We start from the raw sequence: 14,784 nt of genomic DNA, 5'->3' as shown, positions 1-14,784 counted from the left end.
GTTGAGGAATAACGTGAATACATTTACAAACTAAATTCAAATAAAATATTGAACCCTGGTTCTGTTGGTTTGCAGTGAAAACACTTTGTTGGACAGTTTGGACTTTTGGACCAATCACAGGAAGTAGAGACAGAATTAAAGAAGAGAAGAAGAAGAAGAAGAGGAAGCAGCTGCAGTCTTCACTTCAGACGATATAATGTTTGAACCACGAGGACGTTTATGGTGCATTTGAACTAGTGTGGAGTACTGTAGTACTGTAGAGTACTGTAGTACTGTAGTACTGTGGAGTACTGTAGTACTGTGGAGTACTGTAGTACTGTGGAGTACTGCACCTGAAGGTACTGATGCTGCTAGTAATACAGAGTCAAGTACAGGTAGACTCCGCCCACGTAGGTGATGACGACAGGACGTACGTATGTCAGACAAAATTCTTTCGTCCATAAATTACAATGTGAAACTAAAACTAACAGATCAGATGAAACTATGGAACAAACATGAAGCTTCAGACTCTCAGAGAGGAAACGACTTGACTCATCTTTCACTAGAGTTGAATCTTTTGTTTTCTGAGGTGCGATTGATATAAATACACTTTGGTTAAAACCTGAAAAGGAAGATTTCAGACCTGAAATCTGTTGCTGGACAGAGAGAGAGAGAGAGAGAGAGAGAGAGAGAGAGAGAGAGAGAGAGGAGAGAGAGAGAGAGAGAGAGAGAGAGAGATTGATGTGGAGTTGGAGGAACAGAGAGTTTCAGGAGGACGATGATGTTGTTCTCATTAGCAGTGATGAGAGTTCGCCTCTGATACAAACTAGTGAACAGACCGCCTCTGTTCACTAATGAAGCCACACACACACACACACACACACACACACACACACACACACACACACACACACAAGGTTGTACGTCTATCTTAGTGAGGACACTCATTGGCATAATACATTCCCTAGACCCTAACCTAAACCTAGTTTTAACTCTTAAACCAAGACTTCACCCTCAAACAGGCCTTTGAAGTAAGTGAGGACCGATCAAAATGTCCTCACTCTGTGGGTCTATGCTTAATATGGTCCTCACTAAGACATAGGTACAGGAACACACACACACACACACACACACACACACACACACACACACACACACACACACACACACACACACACACACACACACACACACACACACACACACACACACACACACACACACACACACGACTAGACCTCCATTGGTCATGCGACAATGTCTCAGCGACAGACTGGATGGGAACCAACTGCAGTTATGTAACAGCAGGTCACAGGTTCGAGCCCCACATCCATCTCTAGAGTTGGTGTTCGTCCACTTCTCACTTAGTTCTGGACTCGAGTCGATGTTCGTGCGAGGGACAGATTCTATTTTTAAAATGTCTCTAAAAGATCCATGGTAATGTTTTTAGGGGGTCCCGATCAGAGACTGTAAATAAAGATGGACGACATGGCGCCTCTCAAAAGTGAAGGAAAATGTCATAGCACTGAGACGTGCAATGAAAAAGTATCAGTGTGGGCGGAGCCACAGTTTACACCAAGACATCAAGGCGAACAGTTGTTTTGAGTCACTTCCTGTTAGTCTAATTTATTCAACTGAAACTCGCCTGTGTGAAAGTTTTACTGAAGTGTTGAACCTTTTCACTGGTCGTGTGAATTCAGCTGATATGAAGCACTACTTGTCTTCAAGTGTGTGTCTGTGTGTGTGTGTGAAACTTAGCCCTCTCATCAGCAGCTGAGTGAATGTAGAGTGACAAGTGTGTATTTGTGAGATTGCAAGTGAGTGTGTGTGAGTGTGTGTGTGTGTGTGTCTCTAAGCACAAGCTCAATGAACACAAACTAATCTGACCTGAATGTCTCACACACACACACACACACACACACACACTGGAAACCAGGAACACAATGTTGGTTTTGTTCTGTGGGAAAACTGATGAGGGAAGGAGTGAAGTGGAGGAGGGGGGGGTACCTGTTGTCATGCCAACGAGCACGGACTCCTGATGGAGAGCTAGGTTGACTCTCATTGGCAACACATGCACACACACACACGCACACACACACATTGCAGACAGGAAACATTGAGGCCTGCTTCTTTGTTGATTGCTATATAAGTAGTCCTACACGCACACACACACACACACACACACACACACACACACACACTTCACACCATGAAAGAAAAGTTTTCGCCACTTGTTGACGAGCAGGCCGACAGGAGGAGGGAGGGGCTAAGGTCGGAGGTTTTATCAGTGCGATCACGTCACACATGACCAGCGTCTTTTCCTCCTTTCGGTTTCTTCACTTCCTTTTTTTGTGCGTCGTTCTTTGAGATGCTGAGAAAGCTCCGACTCTTTCTCTTCCCTTAAACTGTCAGTTAACCTCCAACAAAACGCTGAGCGACAGCAGAGTGACGCGACACAACGCTCCCCCCTGTGGCCGCGTGGGGATCCTGCAGTTAATTAACACATTATATCAGTTTATTGTTGTCATCAGATTGTCAGAGTGAGCAGTGACAGGAAGTGGACATTCAGACTGTGTTTGTATCTTCATCAGCTGTTCAGCCAAACATAAACAAAGATGGACGACATGACGGCTCATAAAAGTGTCTCAATTGCCCCCTGGTGGCTGGCTGCAGTAAACGTCATTGACAGTGCCTCCTCTGTGTTAGCAGCTGGGACATGACCCAAACAAAAACCCAAAAGTCAAAGTGGACGTTAAACTATATCTATTAAGTAAATCCCATCAGGCCTCAGCTTCAACCTGGAGGAGCTAAAAAGTGTAACTGAGGAACATCTGGATCACACTGTTCAATCTGCTGCTGTTCAACCTGCTGCTGTTCAACCTGCTCCTGTTCAACCTTCTGCTGATCAACCTGCTGCTGTTCAACCTGCTCCTGTTCAATCTGCTGCTGTTCAACCTGCTGCTGTTCAACCTGCTCCTGTTCAACCTTCTGCTGCTATCAACCTGCTGCTGTTCAACCTGCTGCTGATCAACCTGCTGCTGTTCAACCTGCTGCTGTTCAACCTGCTCCTGTTCAACCTGCTGCTGATCAACCTGCTGCTGTTCAACCTGCTGCTGTTCAACCTTCTGCTGTTCAACCTGCTCCTGTTCAACCTGCTGCTGTTCAACCTGCTGCTGTTCAACCTGCTGCTGATCAACCTGCTGCTGTTCAACCTGCTGCTGTTCAACCTGCCTTGTTCAACCTTCTGCTGATCAACCTTCTGCTGATCAACCTGCTGCTGATCAACCTTCTGCTGATCAACCTGCTCCTGTTCAACCTTCTGCTGATCAACCTGCTCCTGTTCAACCTGCTCCTGTTCAACCTTCTGCTGATCAACCTGCTGCTGATCAACCTGCTCCTGTTCAACCTTCTGCTGATCAACCTGCTGCTGTTCAACCTGCTGCTGATCAACCTGCTGCTGTTCAACCTGCTGCTGATCAACCTTCTGCTGATCAACCTGCTGCTGTTCAACCTGCTCCTGTTCAACCTGCTGCTGTTCAACCTGCTGCTGTTCAACCTTCTGCTGATCAACCTGCTGCTGTTCAACCTGCTCCTGTTCAACCTGCTGCTGTTCAACCTTCTGCTGATCAACCTGCTCCTGTTCAACCTTCTGCTGATCAACCTGCTGCTGTTCAACCTTCTGCTGTTCAATCTGCTGCCGATCAACCTGCTGCCTGTTCAACCTTCTGCTGTTCAACCTGCTGCTGTTCAACCTGCTGCTGATCAACCTGCTGCTGTTCAACCTGCTGCTGATCAACCTTCTGCTGATCAACCTGCTGCTGTTCAACCTGCTCCTGTTCAACCTGCTCCTGTTCAACCTTCTGCTGATCAATCTGCTGCTGTTCAACCTGCTGCCCCCTCAACCAGACCTCGGACCAGAACATGGATGCATGTTGCAGAGTGTGAACACGGAGCTGAACTCTGCAGCCGGAGGCACAAGGTGTATTTTTTACCTTTAATTTGTACAAAGATAAATAATCAAAACACAACATTAACAAAACATGTGCTGTTTGTTATGTAAAATTTGATTTGACGCTTCAGCCTCTTTGAAAATCTTTTACTTTGGTTCATCGTCCTGCAGCTGTCAGATCTGCTGACTCATCCAACTGTGATGATCACTGTCATGAACCTGAGGAACTGCTGAGCTCAGTGTGGCACACACACACACACACACACACACACACACACACACACACACACACTAGAGATGGGTGTGTTTGTGCTGCCCCCTGCTGTCCCCTCACTAACATTACAGCTCTAAGACTCAAATTTGACTGGACGGAAAAGTGCAGAAAACCAATAAAATTAACTCAAAATGAATAAACATATTTTGTCCCAATTTAAAATGAATATATTTATTTGGACATTTGTTCTTACTTAATGTGTGAGATTACACAGAATACTGATCTCTGATTGGTTGGCAGGTGGGACAGAGAATCTGTTATACCTGCATGTACCAATGCAGGTTACCGTAGTAACAATACAGACAATTCATGATCAGTTTGTTTTCTCAGCCTCTAATTTAATCACGTACATTTTATTTTGTATTGTTCTTTAACTTTCTCACAGACTCACAAACAGCTGAAACGGTCTCGTGTTGTTTCTCCATAGTGTTTTTATTAGTATCATACACAAGCATGTTTCTATTAAAACACATTATATCAACTGAATCAAATCATAATGTACAAACGAGTTGAAAGCGACGTCCGTCTTCACCGTGTTGAACCCCACATGTACAAACACGCCGACAGGATCAGAAACAAAACCAGAGAAATCCAAACACAGCAGTGGTTAAACATGTGACCTGTTAAAAGTGTCATTGAGCAAGGCACTGGACAACCAGCAGCTCACTTACTCTGTCTCTGGGTAAAAACCTTATAATTTACTCTTTGTTAGGCAGAAGTTTGTGTCCGTTAAATATGTAAAGACTCAAATTCCAATGTAAAGACCAAGGATCAGGTGTGAGCGGTTCCTCGGCCCGGATCTAAAAGAACCACGGTTCCGTTGGTTCGCAGTGTGAAAACAATTTTTGGACTTTTACACCAATATCAGGAAGTTGAGACACAATTAAACGATAAAAGAGGAAAAAGAGGAAGAAGAGAAGCAGAAATGAGCCGCGGTACCGTAGGGAGGAAGAAGGAGAATAAATATTTAGCTGCAATTTGGTCTAAGTCATAAAAACTCACTTCCTATTGGACTTCCACAGATCCTCTGAAAACGTTGAGACATACTTCCAAAACAAAAAGAGAACCAAGGACCCGCTGAACTGACAACAGGCCGACGTCAAGTATTGTCAGACGCAGCCCACGTGATGACGAGTTCAGATTAAATTCAGGTCCCATTAAATATTTTAAAACTCAGATTTGTTCCTGTTGGACTGAATCTGAGTTTTTGTTTTTCTTAGTTTCTTTTGGATCCTGAAAAAAAAATTCTAAAACTCAAATTCAGCTCCATGCAAACAAATTAAACCATTTTAAACTGATTTAACATCTTTGGAAAGAACATGGGATTTTATTAAAATGTATTATAAATTTTTCTTTTTTATGTGATCATCTAAAATTCTATAACCACCGAGCAGGCGTATCTGCTGAGAAAGATCCCGTCCGATGACCTGAAGCTACAGAGCAAGTGGACGATTTGTTTGTTTGTTGCTTCTCGTGTTTGGATTTCGTTGCTGATTCGGTTTTTAAATCCTCTGTCGTCGACCTTCAGGTGAAGATTGAACCAAACAGGATGATTGTGACACACGTGTGACATCACATCCTGCCACGGTTCAGTTCGTACATGCAGGGTCAAAGGTCGTTACTGGATTTTTTTTTTCTCCTTAAAAAAAGAAAACAGGCCAAACTTTACATCACAATGACCATATTCCAGTGTTTTCATCTGTAAAGCACACGGATCCTTCTCTGACATCATGTACTTAGAAACATGTAGAAACTGTTTAAAGCACAATATCAATACTTCTGTTTTATTGCACTGTTTTAAGGACATTTCGTGTCGTGTTCTTTACGTCTTTATAGGTTAACACTCACTGGATTAAGGCCATTTCACGATAAAGTCGCACCAAAATAACTTTTAACATCGTCAGGTCCCTACAGATATACAATCTCTGCCCTCCGCATGCAAACATAAGAGCTCAGAGCCAATCAGAAGCCAAGGATTTCAAGGTTCACACGCTTGGGATGATGAACCAGGACCATCTGATTCAGGAGACAACTCATCAGAGTCTGAATCCCAAAAGACAAGAGACCACTTTAAACTGTTTTGGTTTAATCGGTCTGTCTGATTCCGCTGGGATTCTAGTTATCGTTGTTTTTGTACTTAAAGAAGTTGAAGATTCAACTTTTCATACGACTACTTCTGGCAAACATCAGAAGTAAACATGAACTGGTACGATTCATCGCCTCCTGCCTCAGACATGTTTGGTCTCACTGGTCGAACTGGAGTCGGTCCCAGTTGACGTTGGCTGAGCGACGGGTTTCACCCTGGACGCGTCGCCAGCTCGTCTATATTCACACATACAGACAGTTTAGAGTCTCCAGTTAACGTGACCCCAATCCGCACTGTGGGGGGGCACCAGAGTACCTGAAGGAAACCCACTCAGATTGGCCCCAGTGGTACTGGGATTCCAACTGAGAACCTCCTTGCAGTGAAGCTAACCACTGCACCACCGTGCCACCATATATAGAATCAATATGCTTCATGTTTTTTGTCGTACACTGAATATTTGAAGTCTCGACCACTAAATTGCTTTATTCCCGTTTCAAACCGCTGCGAATTCCTGTTGCTGGATTTCTATCAAACTACAAACTGTACCTTTGAAATCCTCTTGGCCATCTGATCCGCCTGACGGCATCAACAACTAAAGATCACGGTGCTGGCTGATCAACAGATCAATAAACTCCCAGTGGCCCTGAATGGAGTCAGACAACTCGTGGCTGCTTCAGGAAACACAACCTGAAACCTGGAGCAGCTGGAGAACAGACAGCTGTTAAGAGGCTGAACAGGATCCAGATTCAAATCCTCAGAGTAAAACGACTCAATGGGAATTATTCTAGATGTTCTCTGGTCCGATAAAGAGCGACACCCGCTGGGGCCTCGGTTCACACAGCTCCTCCAGGTCAGCTCTGGGTAGTTATTAAGAAATAAGCAGCTTTCCACTGTCGGGCTAAAGAGGGCGCTGTTGTGAAAATCACATTTCAAGGAAAAACAAAAGGACTTTCCCCCAATAAAAGGTTTGAAGAGACCTTGTGTTGCAGTAAGTTGGACATTATGTATCTAAGAGTGGGACGTCCCATTGTTGGTTTGATCTCGCACTGCTGGGAGTGGGCCTCACATTCTTGGGAGTTCAAAGACGCTTTGTTGGGATTCTAGTTTGAACTGGTTAAATTAAATTCAGGAGTCCAAACTCACCAGAATGTAAAGTCTGTGACTGGGACAGTTTTATGCCAAAATCAACAGCTGAAACTCTGATGTTATTTGAACACACCTGCACGAGGCTGTTGGTTCCTGACCTACGCTGCAAACATCCGATTTACGTGGACGTGACGTCAATGAACCAACCAAACCTTCAATTTTCTTGCCTCAATATAAACTCAAAAAACAAACCAAGCTGATGTATCTCTCTGTGCATCACTCCAGACAGTCCGTTTAAAATATGAAGCGATTATTTAGACAAAAGAAAACGGGTCTGCAGAAAGTTTGAGTTTTTCTAAAGTTTAATTGGGGATTAGAATAATTTTGTCACAGCCTTTGCTTCCTGAATAAAATTGGCAACTCACAAACTGTTTCTGGGAATCTGGACTTAGTCTGAATCGGATGTTTCACCAGAGCACAGAAAGTCTCCTGACGGCAGAATAAGCCACGTTTGGCCCGACAGTGTAAAGAGTGTGTGCAAGCAGAATGAATCTCCCACGTACACCGCTGACCGTGTGACCACTCTTCACCAAGATGACCACGGTACAGAGAAACATACAGACAGGTCGCGTTCCTGCCTGTTCTGACGTCTGATTGGCTGCGGACCAGGATGTGTCGGGACGTGATACGACCAATAATGTTACAGCTGAAACAAACCATGAGGGCGTGGCCATACTGCTGATGAGGATCTTTGGACAAAGCTACGTGCTCATGTTCCGAGTCCCAACTTCTAGATCAGGAATCGGAGAATAAAATCTTAAATTGTTTATCTCTTTACAAACATCTATTTTGTTAAAGTCAGTGTTGTGTGTTTAAACACTAACTTGTACTTAATGGTTTTACTAAAGGTTTGAATGACTGAATATTTGTTGTTACTCCCAAATGATTCAATAGACGACATAAATAAATATATCTTAAGAAGTTTTCCTTGTGTTGCATCGATGCAGAACAAACTTTGGAATCATAAATCTATCATATCTGGTTTATCAGAAATACTAACATTAGCAAGTCTATGGCCAACAATATACAAATGGAATCCTCCCCACAGAATTATGTTATATTCTTATGTCTGACTCTATTTGTCATGTTTTAAACTAATAGTCACAGAAAAAATAAATGGATGAAAACATTGAAGTAAATCGATTTTAAAATAAAAATGTAATATGTGGCTTTTAATGAGTCTTATTACAATTCTCCATTTAAAGCCAGGGTGTGAACATTGCAGCCTGATCACGTGACACCCCTGGTCCAATCAGCAGACGTCTCAGAGCAGAAAACACTGAACTCCGGCTGAGCGTCCAGAGAAAACTCAACAAACAATAAAAAACAACCATATAAAACAAATAAGAAATAAAAAGCTTATTACAGAGATATGAACAGAAACAATAACAATCTCCTTCTCCAGTTTAAGTACCACTTCATTAAATCTGGACAGACCAGCTTATATCACAATAAGAAGATTATTAACATTATTCTCATTATTAATATCTTACAAAACCAAAATCAACAGTGCAATAAAAAGGTTTTTAATCCCTCGCTCAGCAGGAGAGAGAGAAAGACAGCGAGGGGCTGGGCGACGAGGAAAGAGAGGAAGAAGGTAACATCCAAAAATAAGAAAAGGAAGGAAGGAAAGATAGAGGGAGTACAGAGGAGGACAAGCAGTTTACAACAGACGAGGGAGGAAGAGGAGCTTCTAAGGATTATATAAAGGTGAAATAATGGATGGAGAGATGCTGTGGAGGTAGAGAGGGGAAAATGGAAGGAGAGAGGGAGGGATGAAAATCAATAGGGGTGGGAAAAGAAGGAGGAGAGGAAATGATGATGGCAGGTAATAGGATTAGGAAATGATCAGATCCACAAAACAGGCTCCAGCCAACAAAGTGTTTTTATGGCCTTCGGAAAGAAAAAGCAAAAAGGATATTTATCAGTTTGTAGTTTTTTGGCAGTTACGGTGAAGATCAACAGTCAAAATGGCGACGGTTTGATTAAATAAAAAAAAGTAAACGTGATGGAAGTTGTTGTGTGGATCTGTAAAGATGCACTGATACCACTTCACTGTTAAAACCGAGATGACGTCACTTCATCGAGCTCCTGCTATCTGCTGTGAACTCTTCCTCTTCCTCAGACATTAAAACCACACCCACCCGTCCATGGAACATTCACAGACTCACTTTGACCTAATTATTGTTAATACTGTTTCTTTCACGTGGAGCAACTCATATTCTCGCTGCCGCAGATTCGAGTGTTTGAATCCGTGTTCACGTCTTTCTGCACATTTCCCTTAACAAAACCAACGCTACCGCCATTAACTCTGAGCTGCAGGAGGATTTCTTCAGCTGCAACAATCATAGAAATTGGCCCAAAAATATATATTTGATCCAGCTGCGGAGAAACCAAAGCCCAGAGGTATCAATGCATCCAGAGGTGGAGGTGGGGGGTGGGTGGAGGGGAGGGAGGGTGATAGTGTGGGGAGAGGGAGTACAGATGTTGTTGAAGAGCAGTGGGGGTGAGATGGGTGGGGGGGGTGATCAGAGAGAGGGTGTGTTAGGGTGTATGGGCGTGGCCTGTTTGGTAGGGGGCGTGTCTCTGTTCTCAGGAACTCCTCTTAGTCCGGGAGTGTTGGATCAACCACTGGAGGGTGATGTCTGCAGAGAGAGAGAGGTGAGGTCAGCAGTGTGTGTGTGTGTGTGTGTGTGTGTGTGTGTGTGTGTGTGTGTGTGTGTGTGTGTGTGTGTGGTGTGTGTGTGTGTGTGTGTCTCATTTATTATTGTATTAATTAATACGACTTAATTCTCCAAATCAGTCGAACAAAAACAGCCTAAAATAACATTTATTTTTCTGATCCTCTCTTGAAGTTTTGTACTGTTGTGTTTAATTATATCTGCATCATCGTCCATGTTAACAACAAAAATATGTCCACATGTTTTGTTGTTTTTATCAAACAATGAATCAGCCGCATCTCCTAAAGCTCCTTCACAATAAAAGCCTCCTGCTTAGTGTGAAGCAGGAGGAAATTGTGCAGTTTCACCAGCGATAATTTACCAGCAGGAAGTGATGAGTGAAAAACAGAGTGACACTAGTAACTGGACACACGAGCAGGAACGCAGGACATCGCAAAGTGTGGATGTCGGGTGTAACCATAGCAACAGAGATATTTTAAAACTAAAACGTATCAGTGTGGACAAAGAAAATGGAATTCATCATGTCACTGAGGGTATAAAAGTGGAAACGTCTGTGTGTGTGTGTTAGTAGGTGTAGGTGTAGGTGTGTGTGTGTGTGTTAGTAGGTGTAGGTGTAGGTGTGTGTAGGTGTGTGTGTGTGTGTGTGTCATACCGATGTTGTCCTTTTCCTTGCAGGAGATGGAGTAGCAGCAGATCTCTCTGTCCTGGATGGCCGACAGGTTCCTGATTACATAAATAACAGGACGTACGAATGTCAGACAAAATTCTTTAGTCCCTAAATTAATAATGTGAAACCAAAACTAACCAGATCAAATAAATGAATATAATAAAATATCACGAGTGGACATACATCCTCTCTATGAGCTCCTTCTCATCCAGAGCTCCTGGTAGGTCTCTCTTATTCCCCAGAACCAGAACCTGCAGACACACACACAGAGACAACACAACAGATAAAAACACTAGCCCAGTCAGGTCAGTCGGGTTCTGTCAGTTTGGGTCGGTTCAGTCTGTCTCGTAGGTTCTGGGCAGGTAGTTCCAGTCAGGGTTTTGTGTTGGACCTGGTCCGATTCTGTTCTGGTTCGAGTCTGTTCTGGTTCTTACAGGAATTCCCTGCAGCTGCGGTTTGTCCAGCAGGTTGTGGAGTTCGTTCTTGGAGGCTTCGATTTTCTCTGGATCTGCTGCGTCGACCATGTAACTAAAAACCAAAAGGGAACAAAAAAAAAAAATCACTTAACATCTGTTATTTCATTCAAAGTGTCTCGATCGCCTTTCACAACTTTTACAACCAAAACGTCAACCTCACTGTTTCCCCGATTATTAAACAGATTTGTTTTCAGTTCACTTCTCTGAATTTGTGATGTTTACACAGTTTACAAATCTCCTGGATCCTGGTGTGTCCTAAACTGAACTTCAAGTGAAACGTGGCACAAACCCTCAGCATCACTTTCACTTCATCCAAACTGTCATCGCAGAAAAAGCTCTCTGTTGCGTGAATCTGACCCGTTTGCCCTGAAGCTTTCCAGTCCACGTCTCACCAACACAACTGTGTCAACACCACACGAGACCCGAGGACACTCTCAACTCAGGGCGTTTTCACTTCCCCAGCATGTTTACTTTGATTTGACCAAACTCTTGTCAGCAACCGTTTTTAAATGTTAGATTTACTTAGAGATAATTAGCTAAGAAACAGAACAGAAGGATGAGTCAGACTTGACCTCTCTCTCTCTCTCTCTCTCTCTCTCTCTCTCTCTCTCTCTCTCTCTCTCTCTCTCTCTCTCTCTCTCTCTCTCTCTCTCTCTCTCTGGCTGTTGAGTTTGGACCGGGCAGTGATGTCCTAGCGGCCCAGTTAAAGTGACAGCAACCACAGGTTAAGAAACGGGGACTTACACGATAGCGCTGACTCCTCGGCAGTAACGCTCCCACATGCTCCTGAAGCGAGGCTGACCGCCGATATCCCACAACTACAGACACAGACAGAGCAGCTCCGTTAGAAAGGGTCATGAGTAAATTCATTAATACACATAATTAACAAAAACAGAAACAAAGAACTGACACTTTAGGAAAACGTTCAAGGGTTAAACACCACATTAATTTAAGTTTTGCTAAGAAAACAAATATCTCCTGGTGAAAAAGTGGTCACACACGTAGGAGACACTGACAAGGATGTCAAGAGTGTCTGTGGTGATAAGAGCCTGTCAAGAAAATCATGTGATCTCCACAGCGGAGTTAATAGTCACTTCCTGTCTCTGTCTGCTGCAGCCGGCTGCTCCACCTCTCGCCTGAATAATGAGGATTTGTTCCTGTTGTTAACGCGTCTGTGCAGAAAACCTCCTGCTGTGCATGTGTGAAAGGAAAACTCATGTCTGACAACAGCTCTATTGATAGCTCAGATTATCATGTTGAAATGTCAAAAGCTGTTTTCAGACATGAAAATCGTTTCATGACATTTTTCTGGAGTTTGTCTTTCACATGTGAAGCGGCAGCAGCAGGTTGTCGGGTCCGACTCGTTCACAACAACAGGACGTGTAGGGAACATTCAGAGCGGGACATGACGTACGATGATGAGATCTGTGACAAAAGGCCTTTATAGTGTAATGGTACTTTATCAAATAACAACAGTAAGATCACACACAAACACACAAAGCAAGTGGTCTACAACCAGACAGTCAATACACTCAGTATGAATGTGCACAGACAGGTAGAAGAGCCGAAGCAGGGAATTTAACTACCAACCTTGATGGTGACGTTGCCTTTAGTGATCTTCCTCATGTTGAATCCAACTGTAGGAATCATGTCTTCACTAAACTGCCCCGACTGAAACACACAAACACAAAAAACACACGTTACTAATGAATATACACCACAACTGATTATGATGCTGTACGACACCGTTACATTAGACAGTATCAGAAAATATATAATCTGATTTAAACTTATATGAAGGCAGAATGTAAATTAAAAGCCCCACTCAGGTTATATATTAGACCTAATTCACGCTCCTTTGAATTTTGCAGCACCAGTTTGACCCATTATCATTTTTATTGGTATTTACAGACAGTAAGAAGCAGCCGGACTTCTCACTAAATCTACTCACACAGCAAATTACGCTGGTTTTAACTTCTCTTCATTGGCTTCCGGTAAATTTAAGTATTGATCTTTAGATTTATCGCTGACTTTAAAGGCCGATTCTGGACTTGCACCAAAGTACACTTCAGAACGTTTGACACCATCGGAGGTTGGTTGTAACCTGAGGTCCTCAGTGAAGGTCCTGCTCCACAGGCCTGAGGACCAGAGGACCAGAGGACCTGAGGACCTGAGGTAACTGGGCCTTGTCTGTCAGAGCTGCTTGGAACAGCCTCCCTGAGGACATCCGTCTGGAAAACTCCTTCTATTTTAAATCTGTCCTCAAAAGACACGTTCTTAAACCTGTGCTTTCTCCTACTTCTAATCCTACTGAACTATTCACTGATCATTTACTAATGTTTTACTTTATCTTGTTTCTCATCAGTAACATTCTTTATTTTTGTATTTGTGCTCAATAACTGTGTGATTTTAAAATTAATAATTTATTTTCTATTGTTTGCCGTCAGTCTTTTTTATTGTTAACTGGTCACTGTGCTTGGAAATCAAGTTTATTATATTATTATTATTATTATTATTATTATTAACCTGACCACTCATATTACGTCATTAAACACATTCATACAGAAACTGGTATATAAATCTCAATAGATGAAATTAGAGCAGCAGAGGAAGCTGATGTTGGGGGGGGGTGACAGGGAGGAAAGGTCACTGTGACAGCCGCCGCAGCAGAGGGGGGGGGTCGACCCTCTGACTCTGGACCACTCCTCCTAACAAGCACGCGGACGAGATGACAGATCCGGTCTCAAATCTGCTTTTTCCCCTTTTTAAATAAAAGCCCTGAACCTTCCGGGCGGAGGTGAGAGACCTCGGCCGGTGCAGATGTGCGAACAGCTGTGCGGAGTGACTGACACATTAACAGCTGATCCGTCTGTGACCACAGAGAAACTCGGCCACACTTTAATAAACTGAGCACAACGTCCCACGTGTACGAACCCCCCCGCGGGGACCGGTGGGTCGTCCCGAGCCGCGGGGAGCTGACCTCACCTCCGCAGGGTAACAATAGATGCAGCAGGATGCTAACTGGAGAACTGTCCGGCGTTAGCACATCTGTTAGCGGCGGCACGAGCCTCGGACTCACCGCTATCACGTTGACGAAGGTGGTCTTGCCGGAGTACTGCAGCCCCACCAGGGTCAGCTCCATCTCCTCCTTCCAGAACAGCGCCTTGAACCAGTCCAGCAGTTTGTTGATGAGCGCTATCATCTTGACGCCTGACGCTAATGCTAATGCTAGCTGCTGCTGCTGCTGCTGCTACGGCTAGGTGGAGGTGCTAGCGAGCTAGCTGGCTAACGCCCCGGCAGTCCTTCGAGACGCTGACCGTCACTGACACACCCGCGGACGGGGCCGGGAAACCGGGCAGCAGCGACTGTGTTAGTGTGAGCCGCGGAGGAGGTTCGATACCTCGGTGTTTGCAGGTTTAATGTCCGCTGTGAGTTTTCGGAGGTGTTTACTAGCGACGCCTTTTACCACAGAGCCGTCAACAGCGGAAACCACTCGCAACACATCCGGTGCAGCCCTTCAAAATAA

The 14,784-nt window shown here is 43.9% G+C and overlaps 1 protein-coding gene across 1 annotated transcript; it reads right to left on the bottom strand.

Moving 5' to 3' along the window:
• Positions 1 to 4,613: 4,613 nt before the first annotated feature.
• LOC118110771 (ADP-ribosylation factor-like protein 8A) lies at positions 4,614 to 14,765 on the bottom strand. Its single transcript, XM_035158823.2, has 7 exons — positions 14,338 to 14,765; positions 12,849 to 12,929; positions 12,003 to 12,076; positions 11,217 to 11,310; positions 10,966 to 11,033; positions 10,768 to 10,838; positions 4,614 to 10,079 (listed from the first exon to the last, which is right to left on the bottom strand). Exons 1-7 carry the CDS (start codon positions 14,458 to 14,460, stop codon positions 10,027 to 10,029), a joined length of 564 nt encoding a protein of 187 aa, XP_035014714.1. The 5' UTR covers positions 14,461 to 14,765; the 3' UTR covers positions 4,614 to 10,026.
• Positions 14,766 to 14,784: the final 19 nt, after the last annotated feature.

This window comes from Hippoglossus stenolepis, chromosome 6 (genome assembly GCF_022539355.2).
Source record: "Hippoglossus stenolepis isolate QCI-W04-F060 chromosome 6, HSTE1.2, whole genome shotgun sequence".
NCBI lineage: Eukaryota > Metazoa > Chordata > Actinopteri > Pleuronectiformes > Pleuronectidae > Hippoglossus > Hippoglossus stenolepis.
This window is presented reverse-complemented; position numbering and strand designations above follow the sequence as displayed.